This window comes from Erythrolamprus reginae, chromosome 2 (assembly GCF_031021105.1).
Source record: "Erythrolamprus reginae isolate rEryReg1 chromosome 2, rEryReg1.hap1, whole genome shotgun sequence".
Classification (NCBI taxonomy): domain Eukaryota; kingdom Metazoa; phylum Chordata; class Lepidosauria; order Squamata; family Dipsadidae; genus Erythrolamprus; species Erythrolamprus reginae.
In genome coordinates, this window is record NC_091951.1 from 97,579,310 (window position 1) to 97,606,659 (window position 27,350).

A 27,350-nucleotide genomic window follows, 5' to 3' on the forward strand; every position below is an offset into this window, starting at 1 on the left:
TCTTGAGCCATTTGTAAGGGTCTCCCCAAAATTAGAATGTGATGTCAGTTTTTGAACTGGAACAGACATTTATGCCTACGGTATTTCTCCTTCTGATTTATAGCTCTTATGAACTTTATTTATTTATTCAATTTTTATGCCGCCCTTCTCCTTAGACTCAGGGCGGCTTACAACATATTAGCAATAGCACTTTTTAAAAATAGAGCCAGCATATTGCCCCCACAATCCGGGTCCTCATTTTATCCACCTCGGAAGGATGGAATGCTGAGTCAACCTTGAACCGGTAATGAAATTTGAACCACTGACCTACAGATCTACAGTCAGCTTCAGTGGCCTGCAGTATATTACTCTGCCTGCTGCGCCATCCCGGTTCATAATCCCATCTCCAGGGCTTTGGATGAAAGGAGTTTTTGTAAACTTACATTTCAGCTCTTCCTCCCCAAAATTCTGGGTAACTTATCTGATAAGCAAAACTTTGCAACATTTGACCCTTGGTAATTCAGTATATATCAATGAATTATTATAGTCTCTCTTTAGCCTCATTTTTAAAACTATATAAAAATATGATGACTTCCTAACTGGATCTCATATTACTTGAGGCTGGTTGCTTCTTTAAGTCTAACCCAACTATTTCTGGCTTCCTCTACCTTGTCCGTCCAGTCAGCTAGGTTTTCTATTATCAATCAAGTTTCCTTACACTTTCTGTAAACAACAATGCAAGTTAATTTGTATGTGGTGTTGATGATTTTGAAACCTACCCAGCTCTGGAAGAAGTATACTTTTATCAATTGCTTGACTGCTAACTGAGCATATAGGAACATAACTACAAGTCAGCCTTCTCCAAAAATGTTGTTTGGCGGGACCTAGGGGAAGAGGAGCCCTCTCTGTGGGGGCACTGGCTCTCGGGAACCAGCTCCCCCCCGGAGATTCGTATTGCCCCCACCCTCCTCACCTTCTGTTAGAGTCTTACGACTCAGCTGTGTCACCAGGCTTGGGGTGATTAGATCTTATCCCCTGGCCGACGAAATGTTATGTATGGTTGTTGTTCAAATGGGTATGATTGATTTTTTAAAAATAGAACTAACAATTTTAGAGTAGTTTGTTTAATTTTACTTAATTGAATTGTATTGCACATTGTATTGTATTGTTCTTTTTTATATGTTTTAAGCCACCCATCTGGGTCCTATTCTTTTTAATATGTTTGTGAGTGACATAGGGGAAGGTCTGGTAGGGAAGGTTTGCCTATTTGCCGATGACTCTAAAGTGTGCAATAGGGTTGATATTCCTGGAGGCGTCGGCAATATGGTAAATGATTTAGCTTTACTAGATAAATGGTCAAAGCAATGGAAACTGCAGTTTAATGTTTCCAAATGTAAAATAATGCACTTGGGGAAAAGGAATCCTCAATCTGACTATTGTATTGGCAGTTCTGTGTTAGCAAATACTTCAAAAGAAAAGGATTTAGGCGTAGTGATTTCTGACAGTCTCAAAATGGGTGAACAGTGCAGTCAGGCAGTAGGGAAAGCAAGTAGGATGCTTGGCTGCATAGCTAGAGGTATAACAAGCAGGAAGAGGGAGATTATGATCCCGCTATATAGAATGCTGGTGAGACCACATTTGGAATACTGTGTTCAGTTCTGGAGACCTCACCTACAAAAAGATATTGACAAAATTGAACGGGTCCAAAGACGGGCTACAAGAATGGTGGAAGGTCTTAAGTATAAAACGTATCAGGAAAGACTTAATGAACTCAATCTGTATAGTCTGGAGGATAGAAGGAAAAGGGGGGACATGATCGAAACATTTAAATATATTAAAGGGTTAAATAAGGTCCAGGAGGGAAGTGTTTTTAATAGGAAAGTGAACACAAGAACAAGGGGACACAATCTGAGGTTAGTTGGGGGAAAGATCAAAAGCAACATGAGAAAATATTATTTTACTGAAAGAGTAGTAGATCCTTGGAACAAACTTCCAGCAGACGTGGTAGATAAATCCACAGTAACTGAATTTAAACATGCCTGGGATAAACATATATCCATCCTAAGATAAAATACAGAAAATAGTATAAGGGCAGACTAGATGGACCATGGGGATATACAGTGGAACCCCGACATAAGAGCTGCTCTACTTAAGAGCAACTCGAGATAAGAGCTGGGAGGGGAGAGATATTTTTGTTCTACTTACAAGCCCAAATTCGAGATACAAGCGCCAAGGAGCTGTCTCCTGAAGCCAAACGCTAACTTCCGCGTGCGGCTTCAGGAGACAGCTGCGAAGCGGCGCGCGTGTTTTAAAAGGTTGCAGCCAGCCTGGGGGGCTCGGGGGGGTGCTTGCAGCTTTCTTTCTTGCTCTTTTTCTTTCTCTCTTTTACCTTCCATTCCTCTATTTCTTCTTTTCTTTCTCCTTCCCACCTTCTTCCCTCCCTCCCTCCCTTCACTCATTCCTCTCTTACTCTCCCCTTTCATAAGTTTCCTTGCTTCCTTCCTCTGTTCCTGTCCCTTCCCCCTTTCTTTCTTTCTTTCTTTCTTTCTTGCTTGCTTGCTTTCTTGCTCTTTTTCTTTCTCTCTTTTACCTTCCCTTCCTCTATTTCTTCTTTTCTTTCTCCTTCCCACCTTCTTCCCTCCCTCCCTCCCTTCACTCATTCCTCTCTTACTCTCCCCTTTCATAAGTTTCCTTGCTTCCTTCCTCTGTTCCTGTCCCTTCCCCCTTTCTTTCTTTCTTTCTTTCTTGCTTGCTTGCTTGCTTGCTTGCTTTCTTGCTCTTTTTCTTTCTCTCTTTTACCTTCCCTTCCTCTATTTCTTCTTTTCTTTCTCCTTCCCACCTTCTTCCCTCCCTCCCTCCCTTCACTCATTCCTCTCTTACTCTCCCCTTTCATAAGTTTCCTTGCTTCCTTCCTCTGTTCCTGTCCCTTCCCTCTTTCCTTCCTTCCTTCCCACCCTCCGTCCATTCATTCACCCATTCCTCTCTTGATCGCTTAAAGCCGGTCCCTGGTGCAAAAAGGGTTGAGGACCTCTGTCCTACAGGATTGGGTGGCAGAGAAGTTGAACATATGTAAATTTAAAAGTTTAAGAAAGTTTACAAGTTAAGTGAAAGAAACTTCATTATTCATTTATATGTACATGTACATTTCTTCATTAAAAACATGTCTTTCTGCATAATTTAGACTAACTTTGTGAGTTTTTTGAGGGCTGGAACCAATTAAAATTATTTACATTAATTCCTATGGGGAAAAGTCGTTCGAGATAAGAGCTGCTCGACTTAAGAGCCCAGGTCCGGAACGAATTAAACTCGTATCTCGAGGTACCACTGTATATATATATACAGGGCAAAACCCGAACTCAGAACAATGCAAAATATTACACAGGGCAAAACCCGAACTCAGAACAATCTACATATATATATATATATATATATATATATATATATATATATATATATATATATATACAGTGTGTGTGTGTGTGTGTGTGTGTGTGTGTGTGTGTGTATATATATATGTATGTATGTATGTATATATATAAAATATAATACAATACTCTGGAGACTAGTCACAAAGCATATTCAGTCCTTCTGCAGGCCAAATTGCACGTGTTCCAAAGGAAGGCTTTTTTCTGCATTCAACACCAGCGTCATTTCACACGGTTTCTCTCTCTTTATCTCTCAGGCTAGTGTCTCCAATATGCTTGTCGCCTTTCTTCCGAATGCTGAGGCTCTGCATGTCAGAACAGAATAAAGGGAGTATGGAGGACATTGATGCCTTATTAGGTATAGGATGTCGACAGTTGACCTCAGTCTAATTTAACCCATTTCTATTTGGAATATTATAGGTGGGATATCAATGCAAAAGAATGAGTGATAAAACTGGGGTTCAGGTTTAAGCATTGCCATTTGCTATACTGAACTATAGTCTACAATGCGTATTTGTTCATTTAATATATTTCTATAATGCTGCTAGAAACACATTTTCAAGCAGTTTACAACATGGTTGCAACAGCCAAAAGAAAACAAATTAGAATCGCTCATTAGAAAGTGGGGAGAAAATGAAACAGAAACAAAACAGAAACCATTAATTCAAACTTCAGGAAAATAAATATATGAAAAAGATATATTAACAATTAAGCGAACGGGCTTGATTATAAGAAAATTTATTTTATTGTATTCTATTACAGTGTGTCCTTTATATCTGACCAGCTTGGAGGTTGCAGAAAAAATAGAGTCCTTGTCAAAGGAAGAACGTGAGTTCCTTTGTTCGCTCTTATTTCATGCGGTGAACTGGTTTCGTGAGGTAAGCAATGCTTCGGAGGGTGCATTTGTTTATAGTGCTGACACTTTCTTTATTAATGGGCAAGACATCTGTTTGATCATCATAATCTTTCCTAAAGTATGATAAGAATCTTTCATTGTGATATTTTTTTTCCAAAAAGAGAGTTAGCTTAGCTAAATATAGCATTTTTTCCTAATTACTCTTGTTGCATGTTCATGAATACAAATATTTGAATCTTAAGTTTTACGTATACAAATATTAATTTCCTTACATACACTTCTTTCCATATAAACACTATTGTGTCAGAAAAAAGGAGAAACATATTTTCTTATCTTTCCCTTTCCAGTTTTGCTATTAATGGCTGAAGCAACTTTGGAAAACATTTTAAAAATCAGATTACAGATGGTCCTTACTTATGACCATAATAGAGTCCAAAATTTCTGTTGTTAAGCAAGTCAGTTGTTAACTGAGTGGCAGGGTTCTGGCCAGTACCCTATCGCAATTAGGAGCCTCAAGCTGTTGGGCAATAAAAATCCAGCACCATGTCAGCATTACCTCAGTGAAAGCCAACTCTGACTTCATCCCATTTCTGCCTTGCCTCTGACCATGTTTCCCTCTCCCCCCAAAGTGTCACCCAGTCACATTCCCCAATAAGGTAATTTTGCAGGTTGTAGAAGTCACTCCCAGGCATTGCTGGTATCCACAGAGATGGCCTTGACTAGCTCAGCTGGAATGCATCTTGTTATGACTGAGGAGTAAATTCCTTGGTGCAGCTGCAAGGCACGATTTCCCATCCTACTACATTTTTGCTACAGTTATTAAACGAATCACAGTTGTTAAGCAAATCTGCCTTTTTGACTTTGCTGGTTGGAAGCCAAAGGTTACAAATGGTAATTACATAACCACAGGATATTGCAACTGCCATAAATACATGTCAGTTGCCAAGCACATGAATTTCAAACACATGATGGTGAAGAGTGGTTGTAAGTGTGAAAAATGGTCTTAAGTCTTTTTTTTTAATGCTGTTGTAACTTTGAGCAGTCACTAAACAAATGGTTGTAAGTCGAGGGCTATCTATACTGTTTAATTCACTATTGTTATGTAATGGTTGTGGGGGGTAGGCGGGAAATAGGGAATTCTTAAGACTGCAAATTGTCCTGTTGATGGACGGAATTTACAGATGAATATCCATAATTTATTACTTAAAATATTGACATGCTTGTTTTATTTATTTCTCTATTCGTTAAAGGATTTATAGGAATGCCTAAGTCGTAATTTATTAATCTAGGCATTGTGTACCAGTAGAAAACTAATACAAAAGCCACAGCTGCATATATAGCTAAAACTACAAATAACAATCACTCCTTCATACTAAAGATTTTTATCAAGGAATTTTCATCAGGATCAATATTTAAAACTGAGTTAAAGTTTGAAGAATAGTGTTTCTTATTATACAGTATATTGAAAAATCATAATAGTTTGGGAATAGGTAGCAGATGTTAAGAAAAGTCTAACCTTATCTTATGAATTTGTCCCTCAAGGTTGTAAATGCTTTCTGCCGAGAAGAAGACCCTAATATAAAAGTAAAAGTTTTGACTCGATTACAGAACATTACCGAGCTACAGGGTACTCTGGAAAAGTGCTTAGCAGGTAATATTGCATGAGATAAAGATGTAAGAAGAGGATAGACAGAAATAACATCCAATGTATGTGGGTTGTTTTAAAGCCATAGAAAACTTAAACTGAAAAGAATAAATGTAAAAAATGCAGGGAAAGAGTACCATTCTAATTTACTTAGGGCTAGTTGAGTGAATGTAAAATCCCTGTAGAGAAAGTATATATAGGAATTAATGTGTTAAATACGTCACACAGTTAACAGAATATCTCCAAGACCGCCTTCTGCTGCACGAATCCCAGCGACCGATTAGGTCCCACAGAGTGGGCCTTCTCCGGGTCCCGTCCACTAAACAATGTCAGTTGGCGGGCCCCAGGGGAAGAGCCTTCTCTGTGGCGGCCCCGACTCTCTGGAACCAGCTCCCCCAGAGATTAGAACTGCCCCCACCCTCCTTGCCTTTCGTAAACTTCTCAAAACCCACCTTTGTCGTCAGGCATGGGGGAACTGAGACATTTCCCCCGGGCCTATATAACTTATGTATGGTATGTTTGTATGTACAGTATGTCTTTTTAATAATGGGGTTTTTAAATATTTTAAATTGTAAATTATTAGATTTGTCATGAACTGTTTTATTGTATTGTGAGCCGCCCCGAGTCTACGGAGAGGAGCAGCATACAAATCTAATAAATAAATAAATAAATAAATATGATGATCCAGAGACATATGTTTTAAATATTGCAAGTAGGTCTCTGGAAAAGGTGTAAGGGATTAATATTTTCAACAGAATATCCTGATTTCCTTACAGAAACGCAATGTATGTATAAGAGCTATGTATCCTTGCTTATGACCACTCATTCAGCATCTGTTCAAAGTTGTGACATTGCTGAATGAGTGGTACGTACAAAGTACCCTCTGCTGCATCACCCTTACAGTCATGTGATTACAGTTCAGCTATTTGGCCACTAGTTTTCATGACAGCTGCAGTCACACAATCGCTTTTTGCAACCTTTCCTGCCCACTTCTCGCAAGCAAAGTCAATGAAGAAACCGGCAGGGAAGGTCGGCAGTTCACTCTGTTAAGTCTCCCCCTGCCTCTGTGCAGTTGTGTGGCATGGCACACTGCTTCCCTCAGCCTCACTGCACTTCTGGCTTCCCTGCGACGTGTGCAGCCCTGCACCTTGCTTCTCCTGGCCTTGCTATGCTCCTCCACAGCCTGTGCCTCTACTCTCCCATGGTATCCCCCAAAGCACCCCTGTGCAACTCTTGTTGCTTCCCACTTAATCCATGCAACTTGTCGTTGGGATTTTTGTTATGTCACGCAGCCATGTGACAGTTAATGAAGGCAGTCCATTCCAATTGCCATTGTAGGCCAAGGATTATCTGTGTAGGTATTTCTCGACTTAAAAGCATTTGTTTGACAGCTCTTTGAAGTTAGAAGGACACTGAAAAAAGTGGCTTATGACTGGTCATCGTGACACTTAGAACCATTGGATCATCCCCACAGTAATGTGATTAAAATTTAGGCACTTGGCAACTGGCATATTTACAATGGTTGCAGCATTCTGGGATCACATACTGTATTTTTTGGAGTATAAAACTCATCAGAGTATAAGATACACCTAGATTTTAGAAGTGGAAAACAAAGAAAAAAGGAAGGTGTGCCTTATACTCTGAAAAATATGGTAATTGCCATTTGTGATCTTCCTAGCTGATTTCTTACAAGCAAAGTCATAGGGGAAGGCATATTCGCTTAGCAACTGCAATTATTTACTTAATCATTGCAAAAATGTCATAAAGTCAGGCACGATGCACTTAACAACCACTTTATTTAGCAATGGAAATTCTGGTCTCAATTGTAGTAATAAGTCAAAGATTATCTGTATAAGAAATTTAATTAAGTTACTTGGATTGTTTGCCTCTGGTTTTTCAGCAAGTTCTGGATATGTCCCTCCTCTTGCTAACTTTGATTCTGAGACCTTGGAAGCTGCACTCGTCCCCAATACCGTTTCTGTTACTAAAAAAAAGAACAAAGGTACCACATGCAATTCATTAAACTCTTGTTTTGGTTAAAATGTAAACAATCAGAAAAACCTAATGGCTGAACAAGAATTAAAGAGTTATTAAACATTACAGTCTGTTAATAGCAGTAATACTAAATAATCTGTTTTAAGTGGTCGGTCAAGCTAACTTAATTTAATTCAAATGCTTTTTCTTATTATTGTATAAAGTACTAGTTTATTCATGTTGAGAAGGAAAATGCCTACATGCTTGCAGAAGCAATTAACATTGTCCATTTTATCTATTGTTTGGAATGAAGACTGTCATTCCCTAAGTTCACTCAAAAATTACATTTAGCAGACTTTATTTGAAACGTGAAGTCCGCTAACTGATGTGTGTTGATGCAAACGTATTAGACTTCAAATATAGTATAATATATATTTCTCTTAGAAGTTTCCTATTTATTTTAATCAGCTGTGAAACTGTCTTTCCTTTGTTTTTGGAACCTTTCACTATTTTTAGGACAAAAAAGACTAAAATCAGATAGCAGCAAAAACAGCTTTGGAGATAATTCACAAGTGGATGAGAACATGGAAATAATTCAAGCTGAAGCTGAGACAAGTCAACAAGAAAAATCTGTATGTGTCCTATTGAAAATACATTAAGTTTATAAACTTGGGAAGTTGTAGGTCTCTTTCTAGAAGTCTGAAGTTAATATATCCATTATTGTTTTGTATTTTTTATGAAAATATAATAAGCCAGAAGATCTGCAAAAAGAAGTTCAAGATTCTTTTGTTGGACAATCAAAGCACTGGCTGCAAATTGGTTTCCGGACCTGATTCAAAGTGTTATGACCTATAAAGCTCTACATGGCATGGGACCAGATTACTTATGGGACTGCCTTCTACCGCATGAATCCCAGCGTCCAGTTAGGTCCCACAGAGTCGGCCTTCTCCAGGTCCCATCAAATAGACAATGTCACTTGGCGCGTCCTAGGGGAAGAGACTTCTTTGGGGGGGGGGCGCTCTGGAATCAGCTTCCCCCAGAGATTCGCACTGCCCCCATCCTCCATATTTATGCTGCCAGGCTTGGGGTCACTAGACCTCAGCCTCTGGCCATTGAATGTGTAGAATATTTGCAGTGTGTATTTGACTGAATGATTTTAAATGTTTAACTTTTAAAATAATATTTTAAACTAATTACAGTAGTACCTCATGATACGAACCCCTCGTCTCATGAACCTTTTAAGATGCAAACCCGGGGTTCGAGATTTTTCTGCCTCTTCTTACGAACTTTTTTCGCCTTACGAACCCGCCGCTGCGAACACCGAACCCGGAAGTTCGGCAAAGTTCGGGTTCAGGAGGCTGCCGAAAAGCGCCGCTGCCTGGCTGTCACCTTTTGAAACAGCCGGAGGGCTTCTCGATGTTCTCCCGAACCAGAACCCGGAAGTTCGGCAAAGTTTGGGTTCGGCGTTCGGGTTTGGGAGGCTGCCGAGAAGCGCTGCCGCCCGGCTGTCAGCTTTGCAGAAGAGCCGCAGAGCTGTCGGACGGTTGGGAGGCTCAAACGGAGGTGGGGAATCCCAATAGGGAATTCCATGGGCGGAGCTTTGACGTCTTGGAGACGTCCTTCCTGGCCGACCGAAACATGGACTCCAGGAAGGACGTGTTTGTGACGTCGAAGCTCCGCCCATGGAATTCCCTATTGGGATTCCCCACCTCCGTTTGAGCCTCCCGACCGGCCGACAGCTCCGCGGCTCTTCTGCAAAGCTGACAGCTGGGTGGCGGCGCTTCTCGGCGTTCTCCTGAACCCGAAATTTGCCGAAGTTTTCAGGTTTGGGTTTGGGAGAACGCCGAGAAGCCCCCTGGCTGTTTCAAAAGGTGACAGCCAGGCGGCGCCGCCCAGCAGAGCGCCGTTTTTGTGATTTTTTCCCCCTTGCACGCATTAATCCCTTTACATTGTTTCCTATGGGAAACATTGTTTCATCTTACGAACTTTTCACCTTACGAACCTCCTCCTGGAGCCAATTAAGTTCGTAAGACAAGGTATCACTGTATTTCTATTACCGTATATACTCGAGTATAAGCCGAGTTTTTCAGTCCAAAAAATGGGCTGAAAAACACAACCTCGGCTTATACTCGGGTCATTGACAAAGTCACCACAAGAGGGCGCCATTGCTTGAGCCAGAGCGAGGAGGCACCAGCTTTTTTCCCCCTCTCACTTGCCGTAGGAGCTGTGGGAGGGGCTGGTTCTTCCTCTTCCTGGCTCAAGCAAAGGAGCCAGCCATGTGCTCCAACCGAGAGGGGAAAAAAGCAATGGAAAGCCGGTGAGGTCGTGTGTGTGTGTGTGTGTGTGTGTGTGTGTGTGTGTGTGTGTGTATGCCCCCTCTCCCCCCCACCGTGAAAAAAGCCAGCTACCTCTTGCTGAAACCAGGAGGCTTTTTTTTTTACTCCCTGTGTGTATTTGTCAACAGGTTTACAGTAACTATTCCTTGCTCTCCTCCCCCTCCTTTGAAAGGATTTAACATGTTTAAAAAATGGTATTTTGTGGTAGTTGCTATCCTTGCTTGGATAGGAACTAATAAGGCAAGAGCTAGACAGGAATTCCTAAAGTATGTTTGTGGATCTTTAAAAGTTGCCTTTTATAAAGTGGGTTTGAGAGCAAGTTTAATTCCTAATAGGACCTGCATATTTAGGATACAAAACCACAAGAGCTGTCTGTGTTTTGCAAGTTTTGCTTGTCTCACTAGTCTGTCTGTCTGTCTGTCTGTCTGTCTATCTATCTATCTATCATCTACCTACCTACCTACCTACCTACCTGGTTTTCTATGCTGATAACCTCACAGCAGCTAATGCTGAAGCTCTGTTTGGATATACAGATTTATTTATTTATTTATTTATTTATTTAATTAACTGGATCTGTATGCTGCCCCTCTCCAAGGACTCAGGGTGGCTCACAGCATATATAAAAACAGAACAATAATGTAAATCCAATTAATGATGAGATGATGAGAAGGAATCCTGTTTTAAATTTACAGAGCTAGTTTACTGGTTTTCTTTAAAATAATTATTCTAAAACATGTAATCTTCTGATATTTCAATTAATGTAATTTTATTGGTTTCCATTTTTATAAGTTACCAGTAGCCACTGCATTTTCTAACTTCAGCTTATATTCGGGTCAATAAGTTTTCCCAGTTTTTTTGTGGCAAAACTGGTGCCTCGGCTTATACTCGGGTCGGCTTATACTCGAGTATATACGGTAATTGGATTTAGATGTATTTTATATATTGTGTTTTTTATTGATTTGTTGTGAGCTGCCCCGAGTCCATGGAGAGGGGCGGCATACGGGTCCAATAAATGAATAAATAAAGCAGAGTAATGGGATCTTTTTAGTTAGTATTAAGATTGGATAGAAAGTATCTCTGGGAGTAATATATTTTTAGATTCTTAGTAAGCACTATGATGATCATTTGCCTGAAGTTTTGAAACAGAATCATTACAGATAGGTAGTTTAATCTTATTTATTCATTTGGATATGCACACACATAGATCATCACAGGGATGGAAATCAAAGACCAGCTGAAAATTTCTCAAAGGCTTTGATTTTTTTTTCATTCCATTCATTTGATCAGAACATCTTTAGTGATTATTGAAGAAACATTAGATTCTGCAGATTGTGTAATTATGGTACAGTGATCCCTCGATCTTCGCGATCTCGATCTTCGCGAAACGCTACACCACGGTTTTTCAAAAAATAATAAATTAAAAATATGTCCGAGTTTTTTTTGCTATACAGTGATCCCCCGCTCGTTGCGAGGGTTCCGTTCCAGGACCCCCCGCAACGAGCGGGTTTTCGCGAAGTAGCGCTGCGGAAGTAAAAACACCATCTGCGCATGTGCAGATGGTGTTTTTAACTTCCGCAGCGCTAGCGAGGAGCCGAAGATTGGGGGCGGCGCAGCTGTTTTAAAACGTCGCCGCCGGCATGGGGGGCTTCCTAGCAGCCCCCCAAACCCGGGTTGGGGGTCCGGGGGGTGCTGGCAAGCCCCCCATGCCGGTGGCGACGTTTTAAAACAGCCGCGCCGCCCCCAATCTTCGGCTCCTCGCTAGCGGGCAGGCAGGCGGCGGACAAGCCGTTCGCTGGCGCTCGCTCTCGCCGCTTTGGAGCTGAGTCCTGAAGCGAATTCGCTTCAGGACTCAGCTCCAAAGCGGCGAGAGCGAGCGCCAGCGAACGGCTTGTCCGCGCTTGCTCTCGCCGCTTTGGAGCTGAGTCCTGAAGCGAATTCGCTTCAGGACTCAGCTCCAAAGCGGCGAGAGCTAGCGCCAGCGAACGGCTTGTCCGCGCTCGCTCTCGCCGCTTTCGAGCTGAGTCCTGAAGCGAATTCGCTTCAGGACTCAGCTCCAAAGCGGCGAGAGCTAGCGCCAGCGAACGGCTTGTCCGCGCTCGCTCTCGCCGCTTTGGAGCTGAGTCCTGAAGCGAATTCGCTTCAGGACTCAGCTCCAAAGCGGCGAGAGCTAGCGCCAGCAAACGGCTTGTCCGCGCTCGCTCTCGCCGCTTTCGAGCTGAGTCCTGAAGTGAATTCGCTTCAGGACTCAGCTCCAATGCGGCGAGAATGAACGGTGTGGGCGGGCGAAGGGCGGGCGGCAGCAAGGAGTTTGCGTGGGCGGTGGGGAAACTCCTTGCTGATGCCCGCTGCTCGCCCTCCCGCCAGCAAGAGGGGGAAGACCCAGGGAAGCCGCCCAGCAGCTGATCTGCCGGGCGCCATCTACGCATGCGTGCCCATAGAAAAAAGGGCACGCATGTGTAGATGGTGTTTTGACTTCCGGGTTGAAAAATCGCAAATTACCCTGTTCGCAATGGTCGGGGACGCAATAACCGGGGGATCACTGTACCACGGTTTTTCCCACCTGATGACGTCACTCTCTTCCTTCCTTTCTCATCTTTCTTTCTCTCTCTCTTTCTCTATCTTGCTTCTTCCTCTCTCACACTCTCTTCCTCCCTCTCTCATCTCTTTCTTTCCTTCTCTCTCTTTCTCTATCTCTCCCCCTCTTGCTCTCGAGCGGCGGGCGGGCGGCGGGCGGGCAGCAGCGAGGAGCCGAAGATCGGGGTTTCCCCTTTGCGTGGGCGGCGGGGAAGACCCAGGGAAGGTTTCTTCGGCCGCCCAGCAGCTGATCTGCTCGGCAGCGCGGCAGCAGCGAGGAGCTGAAGATCGGGGTTTCCCCTTTGCGTGGGCGGCGGGGAAGACCCAGGGAAGGTTTCTTCGGCCGCCCAGCAGCTGATCTGCTCGGCAGCGCTGCTGCAGGAGGACCCGTGTCCGAAAGCCGGTGAGAGGGGTGGATCAGGCGGGCGGGCGGTAGCGGCGAAGGCGCCGGACGCGCTGGGGGGGGGCAGCCGACATTCAAAGCAATCTTTGTCGGCTTCCGCACTTTCATCGCTCCCCGGCTCCACCATCTGCGCATGCGCGGCCATGGAAAAAAGGGCGCGCATGCGCAGATGGTGTTTTTACTTCCGCACCACTATACTGCGTAAAATCGATTATCGCGAGAGGTCTTGGAACGTAACCCTCGCGATAATCGAGGGATCACTGTATACCTTTTTACCAGTGCTACAAAGTTAACAAAGCAGAATTTGCACAACCAGCATATACACTGTATCAAGTGCCATTAAGACTCAATCCGAAATATGGTGCCACTTTTGCAGATGATTGCCAGCTCTCAGTTTATATTTTCTTTTAAAGGAGTTTATATTCTCTTTAGAACTCTCCAGAAAAAGATCCCGGAACTTCTTTAATACAGCTGCAGAATTACAGTGCATACTTCCGTGAATTAGATTTGGAGGTTTTTACCATCCTTCATTGTGGACTGCTGACCAAATCTGTTTTGGACACAGAGATGCACACAAAGGTGATTAGATTAGTATGATGGCAAATCTTTAACTTCAGAATGAAGTTTTCTTCACCTTTCAAAACATTTGTCTGAGTTAAAATCAGTATTTCAGTTATAATCAAGCATTTGTTTATTTAGCACATAGCATAGAGCAGTGTTTCCCAACCTTGGCAACTTGACGATATTTGGACTTCAACTCCCAGAATTCCCCAGCCAGCATTTGCTGGCTGGGGAATTCTGGGAGTTGAAGTCCAAATATCGTCAAGTTGCCAAGGTTGGGAAACACTGGCATAGAGTACATGGATAACAGTAGGAAAAGTGCATAAAAGGAGCACAATACTATGGTACACGTAAGATGAAAATATGTAGTCAATTTTGTAAGGTATGAGAAATTATACATGTTATGGGTTACATTTTAAAATACATTGGTTCATGGGAATGGAATAAGTTTCCATATATTAATATCTAGAACATTTATCTAATTAAGAGCAGTATTTATCAGTTAGCAAAAATCTGCTTTTCCTCCTGGATAAGTCCTTAAATGGCAGCCAGTGTCTGGTGAGGAGCACCATCATCACATTCAGGGGAGGACACTCTCCCCCATTTAAACAGAGAACCTTGATAGATGCACTACAAGGTGCAAATTCTATTCAGAGTTTTCCAGCACTGGCGGTGGCATCAAAACACATTAAATTTTATGTCAGGTCAGATGTTTTTCCCTCAGAATATGGGCATTCAATAATCCAGTTTACTTTCCACTGGGATTTTATGTAGGAGTTAATGTTATGAAGCTGCTGGGCAAATATTAGTGTGGGGTTTCTGAATTTAAGCCTTCCAGTTTGTTGTATCAGAGTACACAATCATAATCAAGTGAATTTAAATATTAAAGAAAGTCATCTTGATTATAACACAGGATACTTAGACACTATTCACAATAAGCGTTTGGCATATCTTGTTAGAACGTTTTTGATTCTTTCTGTATACCAAGTTCTGTGCTGTAAACATAGCTCTAATTCTGGATAGTGATACTCATCTAGTGTACAAGTTTTTTCAGTGCCTGAGCTTTATTGGCAATTTCTCTCTGAATTTTTAGAAGTAAGTCACTGAGAAAGCAGTTAATCTGTCTTCACAGGAAAATAGGTGGATGATACATTAAGACAATTTGCTGCAGTGTTCAATATGCCTACCTATCATTGATGTAATGAGTTGATCCTGTTGCCTTTCATGAGAGAATTGCAAACACGTGCCCTTTTTAAGCATTTTAAGAACTTTGTTCAGCTACCTGAAAAATCTAAATTCACTATATGTATATACTGAACATATGACTTACCATGATCACGGGAATTATACTGTTTTCTTCCTTTAAAATATTAGACTCGTGAAGTAGTTCAGTTACAGCCAACTGAGCTCCTGTTCCTTTTAGAAGATTTGTACCGGAAAATGGAACATATGTTAATACCAACTTCTGCAAGGAGACCCCCTTTCTTAAAGGTATGCATCATGTGAATAAGGTATTGTAGCTTTAAGCAACAGAATCTTAAGAAATTCGTTTAAAGAAGAACTTTGTTTAAATGAAAGTGAGAGCCAGTTTGGTTTAGTGGTTAAAATACCAAGTTAGAAACCAGGAGACTGAGCTCTATTCCAGTTTACGCAAGAAAGTCAGCTGGATGACCTTGGGCCCTGGTCCCCACACCCACAAGCCCTTGTCCCCATGCCCCCAAGTCCATCACATTGACCAATCTTCAATTGCCAACTTGGCAGAATCCACCCATCTCCTTCCGTGCAGTTGGAGGAGTGCAAAGACAAAGGATGATTTTGACTATCTAGAAGGAATTTGTTATGGCTACATACACAGTCCTCATTCTATTTCTCCTCCCAAATTCTCATAGTAAAGAATACCTATTAAAATATATAAAATCTGTCAGGCCAAAGACCCTAACTAAAGTGACTTTGGCCTGACACCTGCATTCTGGAACTAGAGAGTATAAATCTTGACCTTTCAGATAAATGCTAAGTGCCAGTATTTTCAGTTATCTCCCCCCCCTCCCCCCAGTTTTATACCCAATTTCTTTGATTTCTTCACAGAAAGCGTGATCAGGTTTCTAACCCCCAATGGGCTACATTTCAGAGGAGAAAAAGTGTTTCAAAAGAATAAATGTATATTTTTTTACAGGGAAAAGGAAATAAAAATGCTGGATTTTCACATCTTTGCCAAAGAACATCTCAAGAAGTGATTGAGTATGCTGATGAACTTTTAAAGCCACTGTGCAATCACATAGAAAATATGCATAACTACTTCCAGGTTGGAACACAAATTATTTATCTATAATGGCATACAGTGCCTTTTTTACATCATGGCATAAGTAAACCACTACAGCCTTTCATGCAGTAATGTATTCTTTACTTAAGACGCTGATTGCAGAGAACCATGGTGTGATAGATGGACCAGGTGTCAATGTTCAGGAACATCAATTAATGTCATCCTGTTATCAGCGCTTATTGCAAATCTTTCACTTTCTGTTTGCTTGGTAAGTATATGGAATTAAAAATATAAGGGTGAGAATAAATTAACATTTTATTATTGGCCTTCTATTTTCTTTGTAGAATGTCATGTAGCGGACCATCCTAAACATAAACTAAGAGGGGTCTTTTTCATACAGCAACCTCACAATATTTTTATGACTCTGGCAATGAGCAAACTGATCTACCAGACTACTGTAATGATGGCTTCTTTTTTAGAGATCATACTCAAAGTATGTTCAAACAAAAGACAAATCAAGCTTTTTGTTCCTGCTGTATTAACTATTGTAAGGAATATCCTTCTTTGGTTCCAAGTGGGGGAAAAGGCACTGGAAGCATGGGACTGCTTGGAAAGATGGTTTAATGGAGGATAGCAGGATCACGTGGTCTGGGATCCCAGAGAAAGGGGGATCACATGCCTTGATGTTGAAGGAGAGAAGGGAATTGCTGAGAGTCCCTGAGTTTTTTATACCCTCTGTTGGACCCCAGCTCAGAGTTTCCTGTTCCTGTATAAGAAATGCACTGTGATTGGTGGTCAGACTCCCAGAAGGTGGGGGTCTTAGCTAACTCTGTAGGGCTTTTGCCTGTGTCCCAGGCTTGGCTGATGTAATCTTCCCAGGTGCCATTGCTGAGATGGGTAGAGGGCTATTCCTATCCATGTTCTAAGGGTGAACGTCTTAATCCCATCATCCTGCAGCTGAAGTGGGGGGCAGGGAGCTGCTTTGTCTTTGGAATATGTTTCTCCTTTCCTCATCCAGAGAAACATATATTTTTCCTTTTCAATATTTCTAGGATATTTCATTTTTCTAGGGGAGGGAGTGGGCGCTAACTTCCTACACTATAGCAACAAATAATCTATGCTCTTTTTTTCTTCATCCAGGAACGGATTTTCTCAGCATGAGAACCATGGCTTACTAAAAGCAAGTCTGCATATTCTTGCATGCAGACTTAAGCCAGGAGATAGAGAGCTTCCTCTTGAGGACCTACTCAGGTACCAGAAAAGAATCATGCAGCTTCGCACTTAGTACGAAGGACTTGATAGGACATCAATACTGTATTTCAGAGGCTAGAATTCACAAACATTTTTCTTTCATGCACTCTTCCAAAAGAAGCTAAAAGAAAAACAAAATTAGGAACGCATTGCAGGACTAATTATTAACAAGAAAAAATCAACGTAATGCTTAGGTCTACTAGCAAATTATATTTTCATTTCCCTTTTCACCTGTATCTTGCAGTCACAGTTTCCAGTATTTACTGAATTTCCAGCCCAGCATTCCCAATATTTACTGTGCATTGAGTCTTACCCAGCTTCTGCTTGTCATTGCTGAAAAATCTGTGGCTAATCCGAAAAGCAAAGAAATAGGTAACATATGGAATTTCTTTTTATTGCTATTGAATGTCAATATTTTTGGAAGGATTTATTTTGTATTCCTGAGAATTTTATCTATAATTCCAACTGAAGAAACAGGGTGTATGTGTTATGGATATTGTGAAAAATCATTCTTGATAATAGGGAAATGCAGTATAAATTCAATAAATGAATAAAATAATTTAATTTAAAATAGGTAAAGCTTAGTTTCCCTCCTTCATAATGGATGGGCCTAGTTTAAAAATAGATACAGCATGATAGGACTATAAGTGTTGTAAAGTTTCTAATACCTGAAATGCTTTGAATTTATCATTGTCATAAATTGCAAGACTTTAACTCAAAATGTTATTAAATTTAACAAATAAAATTTTTCTCAGAATAAATCTTAGTGAGCAGCCATATCTTGTTTGACAGCTTCTATCACAAAAGGTTTCCTTTGCCAATCTTGGATGCAGCCCAGTGGAACTCGTCAGAAAGGCCCCCAATTTAATGATGCTCTCCATGCTTTGCTGACGTAAGACTTTTTTTTTGATGCTGTTGCGATTCACGTTTTTTCAAAAGCAGCCCTATAAATAGGCAATTTCCTTACCCATGTTTAAGAATAAACACTTTGGCAATGTAAGCTACTGGATCTTTCTAGCACTATTTGCTTAATTTTCATCTGAGAAGCATGGCAATTTCATAAAATTTGATAATGTCATACTTTTGTTATTATCAGCCAATACTATTTTTCAGCAAAGAACTAAAGTGAGCAAAATGGCCCTTCTTTCTTAAGCCTCCATTTTTTTTAAAAAAACTAACAAATTGCATTTTCTGCTTGGAAGGCAAAATAAATCTAAATTTTTTATGTCAAAATGGTGTCAGAATTGAAAATTAGCACTCTGCTCCCCACCATTTTTTCTCATGGCATACCGTTGAACAAAAGAAATGTGAAAGGTTGCAAATACAGTATAGGTAATCTTCACTTAGCAACCATTTATTCAGTGATGGTTCAAAGTTCTGATGGCGCTGAACGAGTGGTACTTATGACAAGTCCTTGAAGTTGTGGCTCTTACAGCACCCTTGCAATTGCATGATCACAATCTGGGTGCTTGGCAACCAGTTTGCACTTATGACAGTTGCAGCACCCTGAGATAATATGATCACAATTTTCAACTTTTTCTGCTGGCCTCCCATAAGCGAAGTCATTGGGGGAGCCAGCAGAGAAGATCACAAGTGACTCCACTAAGTCCCATAACTGACCCCCAACCCCACTGCACTTATGCCATGCCTTGCTGGCCCTTGCACATACTCCCACCAGGCAATTGCTGTCTTCACCATGCCTCGCTGACCACTGATACACCTTCGCCCACACAGCAGCAGCAACCCCTAGACTAGAATCAACTGAATGTGCTACTTATCTACCTGCTTTTGAGCCACCTGGGACTTGCAACTTCCTCCTAGCTTCCCTACAGACTTTAGTTGTTAGAAGCTAGCAGGAAATTGCAAGGAGATCTTCACTTAACTATTCATGATTCTTGCTTAATGATGATAGTCAGGAATGCCAGGTTCATCTCTAAGTGATGCAGTCATTTGACATCACACTTCACAACTGCATTGCTTAGCAACAGAAATTATAGTTCGGTTATCATATTATGCAAGGACTATCTATTAATTATTCCTACAGCTAAAAATGTTGACTGGATTGATTTTGAATAAAATTTCAATAGATGCATGCTTATAACTATGTCTGCTGCTGAAATGAAAATCAGGTTTAATATATTAATATATATATATATATACAGTGGTACCTTGTGATACGAACCCCTCATGATACGAACCCCTCGTGATACGAACCCGGGGTTCGGAAATTTTTTGCCTCTTCTTACGAACTTTTTTCGGCTTACGAACCCACCGCAGATTGCAAAATGTCGCTCTGCTGGGCGCCGCCGCCCGGCTGTCACCTTTTAAAACAGCCGGGGGGCTTCTCAGCGTTATCCCGAACGCCAATCCCGGAAGTTCAGGTTCAAGTTCAGGTTCGGGCTCCGGAGGCCCCCGAGAAGCGCCCGGTTGTTTCAGAAGGTTACAGGGTTCGGGAAGCCGCCGAGAAGCGCCGCCGCCCAGCTGTCACCTTCTGAAACAGCCGGGGGGCTTCTCGGCGTTCTCCCGAACGCCAATCCCGGAAGTTCAGGTTCAAGTTCAGGTTCGGGCTTCGGAGGCCGCCGAGAAGCGCCCAGTTGTTTCAGAAGGTTACAGCCGGGCGGCGGCACCTGGCGGAGCGCCGTTTTTGCAATCGGCGGCATTTTTGGCCGATCTGGAGCTGGAAAGGAGGTGGGGAATCCTAATAGGGAATTCCATGGGCAGAGCTTTGATGTCACGAGAACGTGGCCTCCAGGAAGAACGTCTTCGTGACGTCAAAGCTCCGCCCATGGAATTCCCTATTGGGATTCCCCACTTCCTTTCCAGCCTCCAGATCGGCCGAAAACGCCACTGGGCGCCGCCGCCCGGCTGTAATCTTCTGAAACAGCCGTGCACTTCTCAGCGGCCTCCGGAACCCGTACCCGAACTTTTGGGTTCGGCATTCAGGAGAACGCCAAGAAGCCCCCCGGCTGTTTTAAAAGGTGACAGCCGGGCGCCTGCGCCCAGCGGAGCGCCATTTTGCGATTCCCCCCCCCCTTGCACGCATTAATCGCTTTTACATTGTTTCCTATGGGAAACAATGTTTCGTCTTACGAACTTTTCACCTTACGAACCTACTTCCGGAACCAATTAAGCTCGTAAGGCGAGGTATTACTGTATTTATTAGATTTGTATGCTGCCTCCTTCCGAAGACTCGGGGCGGCTCACAACAGTAATAAAAACAATACAGTAGTGGAACAAATCTAATATTAAAAACATATAAAACCCTATCATTTTTTTTTTAAGATTTATGTTTTTCCCTATGTTAGATAAAACCCACTGTTGAAAAAAAAAGCTTAATGCAGTCTCTCAAAAGAGACATCTATAATTTTGTGAAAAATTGTTCTGTGCAGTATTCATATGGAATATACACATGATATCTTGAAGGAGATAGAAGACATTTCAAGCACTGGGGTTCCAGAGCTGATTCGTTCTTCTAAAGATGGATACTCTTCTACCTATCCTACACTGACCAGGTAATAATTACATTTTATTTGGCCAGAAAACTGTTTGCTGTATGTCTTTTAAATATTCTTATCATGGTAAACCAGGCTGTAGGAAGTTTAAAGATGCCAAGATTTATTACATTCCAAATTTTGGAATATAGATGATCTGTTTAAGAATATGTATTGATTTCACCTGTATTAGATTTAAGAATATTTCCAGAAGATGCAAGGCTTAGATGACCATGCTATGGCAGCAAAATGGAACTATTTTATAGTAGTGTATCATGATTGTAAGGCTAGTTGTGGTATCTGATCTTAATTGGTTTCAGGAATGCAAAGTTGGCTTACATAAATAAATTAAAGTTAAAATATACTGTATTTTAAGAAGACAAATTTCCAAAGACCACATTTAGGGAGAAATACTTGGTGTATAGTTCTCTTATCATAATAGTTGGACGCTTAGCAATATTGTTTATGAGTGGCTTAACAAGAGTTATGAGTGATTATGGTTCAGATTTGTTCATCTTTCTTTAAAGTAAGTTGCTTCAATGTTACCATACATCCTATGACTTTTTTCATGTTTTAGATATACTAAATACTGCAAATACCAGGTTATTGAGTAATTTCAACAATATGCCACCATCATTTTTAATATTAAAGACAGCTGTCAACATATTTGTTAACTAAGTTTATACAATAACTTAACTAAGTCCTTCTCCACACATCTTATTGCAAGTTGAAATACTCACATCTAATTACAACAGAATGCTGGATAAATTTGCTATCCTTGACAAAATTTAGCATATTTCACTTAACTTTGTTTTGCTCCCTTGGTTTGGATTCAATGTTCTTATTTTGAATGATAATACCCATGATTTCATTTTTATTTTGGGCTGCTTTTTGTATTTTTTGTAACAACCAGTTTTTTCTCTCTCAGTGGACAATTCACCAGAAATAAATCTTACTTGAAAGATTTTCAAAGACCACATTTAGGGAGACATAGTGTATAGTTCTCTTATCATAATAGTTGGACGCTTAGCAAGATTGTGAGTAGTTTAACAAGATTTATGAGTGATATATGCCAAAAAGTAGTAATGTCCTTCAGGATTGGGCGACATAGAAGTTGAATTAAATAAATAATAATGGTGTGGGCTATAATGAATATATTTAATATTTCATCATCCCTTTTTTTTAACCAGACAAACTTTTCCCATTTTCTTCCGGGTGATGATGACTAAATTAGAGGCTTCAATAAGAAGCATATCTGCTGGAAAATCATCAGATTTAAGTGAGGTAATGTGATGAACTAGAACCTGCATTGCTATGAATATGCCATCATTCAAGAAAAGGCCATGTATTCTTTTGAGGTTTGAAAATACCCACCTGAATTTTGACTTACAAGGAACATACTGTATGTAGTATTAGTATTTGTGTATTGACACACATAAAAACTGGATTTTGACTTGGAGGTACCTGCTGAGTATTACAACACCCAATAGGTGGCATTGTTTAATTCAGCGTTTCCCAACCGGTGTTCCGCGGCACACTGGTGTGCCGCGAGACATGGCCACGTGTGCCGCCAAGCTTCAGCTGGGCGGGGCGCTGCCGGTACTCCCGCTCGCAGCTGTCTCCTGCTCGATGCCGCGGTTTTCGGCGCTCTCCTGCTGGGCCCCAAAGAAAGAAGGCAGGAAGAAGGAGAGCTCCATTCTTCGCACCTTTTTCCCGCCTTCTTTCTTTGGGGCCCAGCAGGAGAGCGCCGAAAACCGCGGCATCGAGCAGGAGGCGGGGGACAGCTGCGAGCGGGAGCCCCAGGACGGAAGTACCGGCAGCGCCCCGCCCAGCTGGAGCTCCTCTTTCGTCGACGGCAAGTGTCCGATGGGAGCGGGGGGGGGGCCGTCGGGGGAGATGGCGGCGGCGAGAGGGATCGCTCGCTCTCTCTCTCTCAGCTGACTGCAAGTGGGAGCCCTGACGGTGGCGGTTGGACGTTCTGCTGGACGTCGTACATGCTGGCGCTGCGTGCCTGGCATATACGGTGTCCAGCACCACGTCCAGCTGCCGCCGTCAGGGCTCCCGCTTGCAGTCAGCTGAGAGAGAGAGAGAAAGAGAGACATATAAGAGGCAGAGAGAGAGAGAAAGAGAGACATAGCAAGAGAGGCAGAGAAAGAGAGACAGAGCAAGAAAGAGAGACAGCAAGAGAGGCAGAGAAAGAGAGAGAGAAAGAGAGACATAGCAAGAGAGGCAGAGAGAGAGAAAAAGAAAGAGAGACATAGCAAGAGAAAAAGAGAGACTTAGCAAGAGAGGCACAGAGAGAGAGAGAAAGAGAAAGAAAGAGAGACATAGCAAGAGAGACAGAGAGAGAAAGAGAGATAGCAAGAGAGGCAAAGAGAAAGAAAGAGACATATAGCAAGACAGTGAAAGAGAGAGAGAGAGCAAGAGAGAGAGAAAAAAGCAAGAAAGAGATAGCAAGAGAGACAGAGAGAGAGAGCAAGGGAGAGAGAAAGACATAGAGGAAGGGAAGGAGGGAGAGAGAAAGAGAGCAAAAAAGAGAGGAAGAAAGAAAGAAAGAGGGATGGAGAGAGAGAATGAAGGGAAGGAAGGAAAAGAGAGAAAGAGGGAGAAATAGAGCGAAAGGGAGGAAGAGAGAGGGTTTTTTTGTCCAAACTTTTCTTTAGCCCGCCCCCGCCCCTTTCAGTGTTCCCCAGGATTTTGAAAATACGAATAATGTGCCGCGGCTCAAAAAAGGTTGGGAAACACTGGTTTAATTGATGGAACCTGGTGTACCCAACCCTGCCAGATCAAATTGGCCAGACAAATACTATGGAATTCTTATCTGTGGCTTCCACTCACAGCCATTGATTTTTTCCAGGGACTTTTAAGGAGTTTAAACTCATGTTTCATCCTCCCACCTTTCCAAATTAATGGATACTTGAGACAAAAGCAGGATAAAAAACATCTTTAAAGAAGACGGCTAGGGTATGTTTGCATAATAACCATCTGTATTTGGACAGCTGGTTTCTCCCCAGCCTCAAACATACACTTGTTTTTCTTCAGCAGTCTTCAATAAATAAAGATCACTGGATAGGAATCAAGTGGAAGTTCTGCTCCCTATAATCAAACCTAGTTTGTTTGCTTATATGTTTGCTTATATGTTTTTGTGCATGAAAAAGTGGATGATAGGAAATATAACTTGAAGTCCTGCCTATTTTATGATTTCCGCATGGCTGTAGAATTTAGAATTAACAAATTGTTATGTTAAAATCTCAGTAAAACCATTTGCAGGGAGGTACGTTGCTCCCCAATCTCTTTAAAAACAGATTTCCTGACAATTTACATTTCTTAGTCAATTTAAATAATTTTTGTAACTATCTGTATGATTGAATGTATATCAGTTGTGTAGGTGTTGATGCATAGATCCTTGTACCTAATGTAAATGTCAGCGTATTTAGCATATAACTATATTGGCCATTATTTCCAGGGAATTTCCAAATGAACATTTTGTCTTTTGCATTAAGTCTTTGAAATATGCGTGTAGAAATAAAGATTCAATTAAATCCAGGTTTGTCAATAAAAGCAAATCTGATCAAATTTTTGCATCAATATCAACCACAAAATTCCTTCTCTGGTGCATTTTATAGATAGTTTATATTTTATATAGAAGTTGTTAAAAGCTAAAACTGTACAAGAAGTCTGTAGGTCTTAGCATAAAATTTGAGTTATCTAATGCTTCAGTACCATTCACACTTGTTTATTGTAATTCTGTTATTCCAGGCTAGGTATCTACAAAATTTGCAGCCTTAATCTATCAACTCAAGTTTGCATATGTAGGTTCTATAGATCACAAAGGAGTTGTTAACAAGAATAGAACATTATATTTGCAATCTAAAATTTTGGCCGTGGCGGAGGGAACAAATCTATATTTGATGAGCAATTAACAAGTTTCTTGAATATACAGTAGCTTTGCAATAGGAACATGAAGTACAATAATATATCTATATGAAATTGAGGGATGAAAGTTAATAGTTCCATAAATGGGTCAAGTTAGATGCAATATATTGAAATCCTTTCTGTCTTAAACAGTTACAGGATGATACCTAAGTAATGTAATTTACCTGCATTCCATAGATCCAGTTAGAGAAGGTGTTGCACTGGAATTTGGCTGTGCGTGATTTCCACATCCTTGTTAATTTGGTCAAGGTGGGTAACATTCACATTAGTGTTTCTTGTATATGAAATAATGCTGGCATTTTGTCTGTTGATATAGATTATTCAGATTTAAATATTTTTAAATTTATTATTAATTTTATATACCAGCCATTCCTGGTGGCTAGTTGACTTTGTAGACCTGGTGAACTGTGTTGAAACATTATTTTTATCCTGAATACATTTCTCTTATAAGAAGCATTCTGGTGTATCTTGTTTTAGCAAGACAGATCATGTGCAGTAAGAATATAAGTCTTGCAAGATTTAGATATTGTAAGAAATTTTAACCATATGCATTTATTGTATACAGTGGTACCTCTACTTAAGAACTATTTTCTACTTAAGAACCTGAGCCCGGAAAAATTTCCCAGAAAATTGGAGAGCGGCACGAAGGCCCGGCCAGTTTCCTACCATTCCCCCTTTAATCCCGGCCACCGGGGCTGCCAGAGGAGCCTTTTGGTGGTGCTTAAGGAGGCTTTGGCAGTCCAGGGCGAACAAAGCATTTTCCTTTCTCTGGGTGCTTGGAGAGGGAATAAACCTCTGCCAGCGCCTAGAGAAAAGAAACACTCCCTTCGCTCTGGGCAGCCAAGGAGTCACCACAGTGAAGGAAAGGCGCCGGCTTGAGAGCGAGAAGAGAGGGGAGTCCTTCAGCATGGGAAGGAAGAGGCAGCAGGTAGCAACAGCAACAGCCAGTATATGAGAGGCAGCCTCACCCCATGTGTATTGGAGGTGCGTGCTCCTCGCTGCCTCAGAGCCCCTCTTTTTTTTTTAAGCCTTAAAGTTATGGATTTTTTTGATTCCCCTCACCTCACCTTCTTCCTTTGGCAGCGACTGTCGTCCTCTTCTTCCTCCTCCTCCTCCCACCCAAATTCCGAGCTTTTATTTCTTACCTAATGGGTTTGCATGCATTATTTGCTTTTACATTGATTCCTATGGGGAAAATTGCTTCTACTTAAGAACCTGGTCACGGAACGAATTAAGTTCTTAAGTAGAGGTACCACTTTATATTTATTGGAATATGTGTCAGTGAACGCCCTCTGTGATATGAATGATTATCCTGGAAGGATCATATTGCTGACTTTCAGGTTTGACAACTAGAATTACTTCACATATCATATCTTTATTTTCTTTTATTTTTTAATACTTTTTAATAAAGTTTCCACATTTAAAAAACAAAAGATAATTCCACTAATACAGTCTTACAATATCAGTATTTTTTTTCTTAATACTACATTTTTCATATTTAAGGCTATTATTTTTATGTTTGTATTGTTGCTGCCCTTTCCTTCCTCCCTCCCTCCCTCCCTCCCTTCCATCCATCCATCCATCACCATTGTTAATATATCACATGCACACATTTGTTTATATAGGGGGATATTTACAGTTTTGATATCTGGGGTTTGGCAGCTCTTCTCATGTTACATTGGGGATTGCATTTTCAAATAAGATGAAGGGTAAACAAAAATTCTTCTCTGCTATGCTGCAATTAATAAGGGTGACTAATATGATTGAGTATGTATAGGTGAGACCATTTTGTGGTTAATTTGAATATTTGCTGTTGAAAGGGCATTCTATTGTTTTGCTCTGTTTTAATTGTTGGCTGTTGAGAGTCTTTCTTTCAAATAAATGGTGTAGTATCATTGTGATATTTAGGAAGGAATGCAGTGATATGTACTGTTCATGTTCTGCAGTAGTAGTTGTATTTCTTAACTAGCATTACATTATTTTATTATAGTTAATGTATTATATTTTAATATATTATATTTAAAGGGAGATTTTCCCCCCTCTCTCCAAACAGGTATTTGACAGTCGCCCTGTACTCAGTGTTTGTTTGAAGGTAAGTGAAAATCATGTGTTAAGAGACATGAAATTCAGGAAATGTTTAATTATTACAATATATCAGCTTTCTCCCATATATACCTGCTCTGAGAAGAGATGTCCGCATTTTCTACATGACAGTTTTGTTTTTGGTATAACTTTTCACAGCAACCTATTTCCCAAGGAGAAAGTGGACTTCAGAGGTAGAGGATCATAGCTACTGTTGAGATGAAAGCATTGTGGTTCTGCCTTCTGGTTTGCTTGTTTCTGGTTTGGTTGTCATGTGCTATTTTCATTGGTGGGTAGGTGTAGAAATGAATGCATATTTTAGGTGACACATATTTCAGAAGGCTTCTAACCTAATATGGTTTTCTTGTAGGGTTAAATATTGCCTAATTTTGCCATTTCTCAAAATGAACTCTTCAGTGCTGAAAAGCTGCAGTCAATTCAGTATTTCCCAAAGCTTCCATTCTGAGGAGTCCATTTGACTCTGTACCTTATTCCTATCAATACAGATAGTCCTTGTTAGTGACTGCAATTCACTCAATAATTAAGCGAAGCATTTGACAATTGAAAATCAGGTGAC

General features: G+C 41.1%; 1 protein-coding gene across 3 annotated transcripts in view; it reads left to right on the top strand.

Moving 5' to 3' along the window:
• The window catches only part of FANCD2 (FA complementation group D2), a 63,591-nt gene that overhangs the window by 27,542 nt on the left and 8,699 nt on the right, over positions 1–27,350 (top strand). For all 3 annotated transcript variants that reach the window (XM_070738864.1, XM_070738866.1, XM_070738865.1), the window contains 16 exons: positions 3,662–3,762; positions 4,167–4,282; positions 5,803–5,911; positions 7,806–7,907; positions 8,396–8,511; positions 13,625–13,771; positions 15,128–15,244; positions 15,927–16,055; positions 16,163–16,281; positions 17,154–17,264; positions 17,509–17,636; positions 18,057–18,156; positions 20,654–20,776; positions 21,946–22,039; positions 24,869–24,940; positions 26,745–26,783. In XM_070738864.1, the coding sequence (XP_070594965.1) occupies positions 3,662–3,762; positions 4,167–4,282; positions 5,803–5,911; positions 7,806–7,907; positions 8,396–8,511; positions 13,625–13,771; positions 15,128–15,244; positions 15,927–16,055; positions 16,163–16,281; positions 17,154–17,264; positions 17,509–17,636; positions 18,057–18,156; positions 20,654–20,776; positions 21,946–22,039; positions 24,869–24,940; positions 26,745–26,783 (1,723 nt within the window). The remainder of the gene's footprint in view (positions 1–3,661; positions 3,763–4,166; positions 4,283–5,802; positions 5,912–7,805; positions 7,908–8,395; positions 8,512–13,624; positions 13,772–15,127; positions 15,245–15,926; positions 16,056–16,162; positions 16,282–17,153; positions 17,265–17,508; positions 17,637–18,056; positions 18,157–20,653; positions 20,777–21,945; positions 22,040–24,868; positions 24,941–26,744; positions 26,784–27,350) is intronic.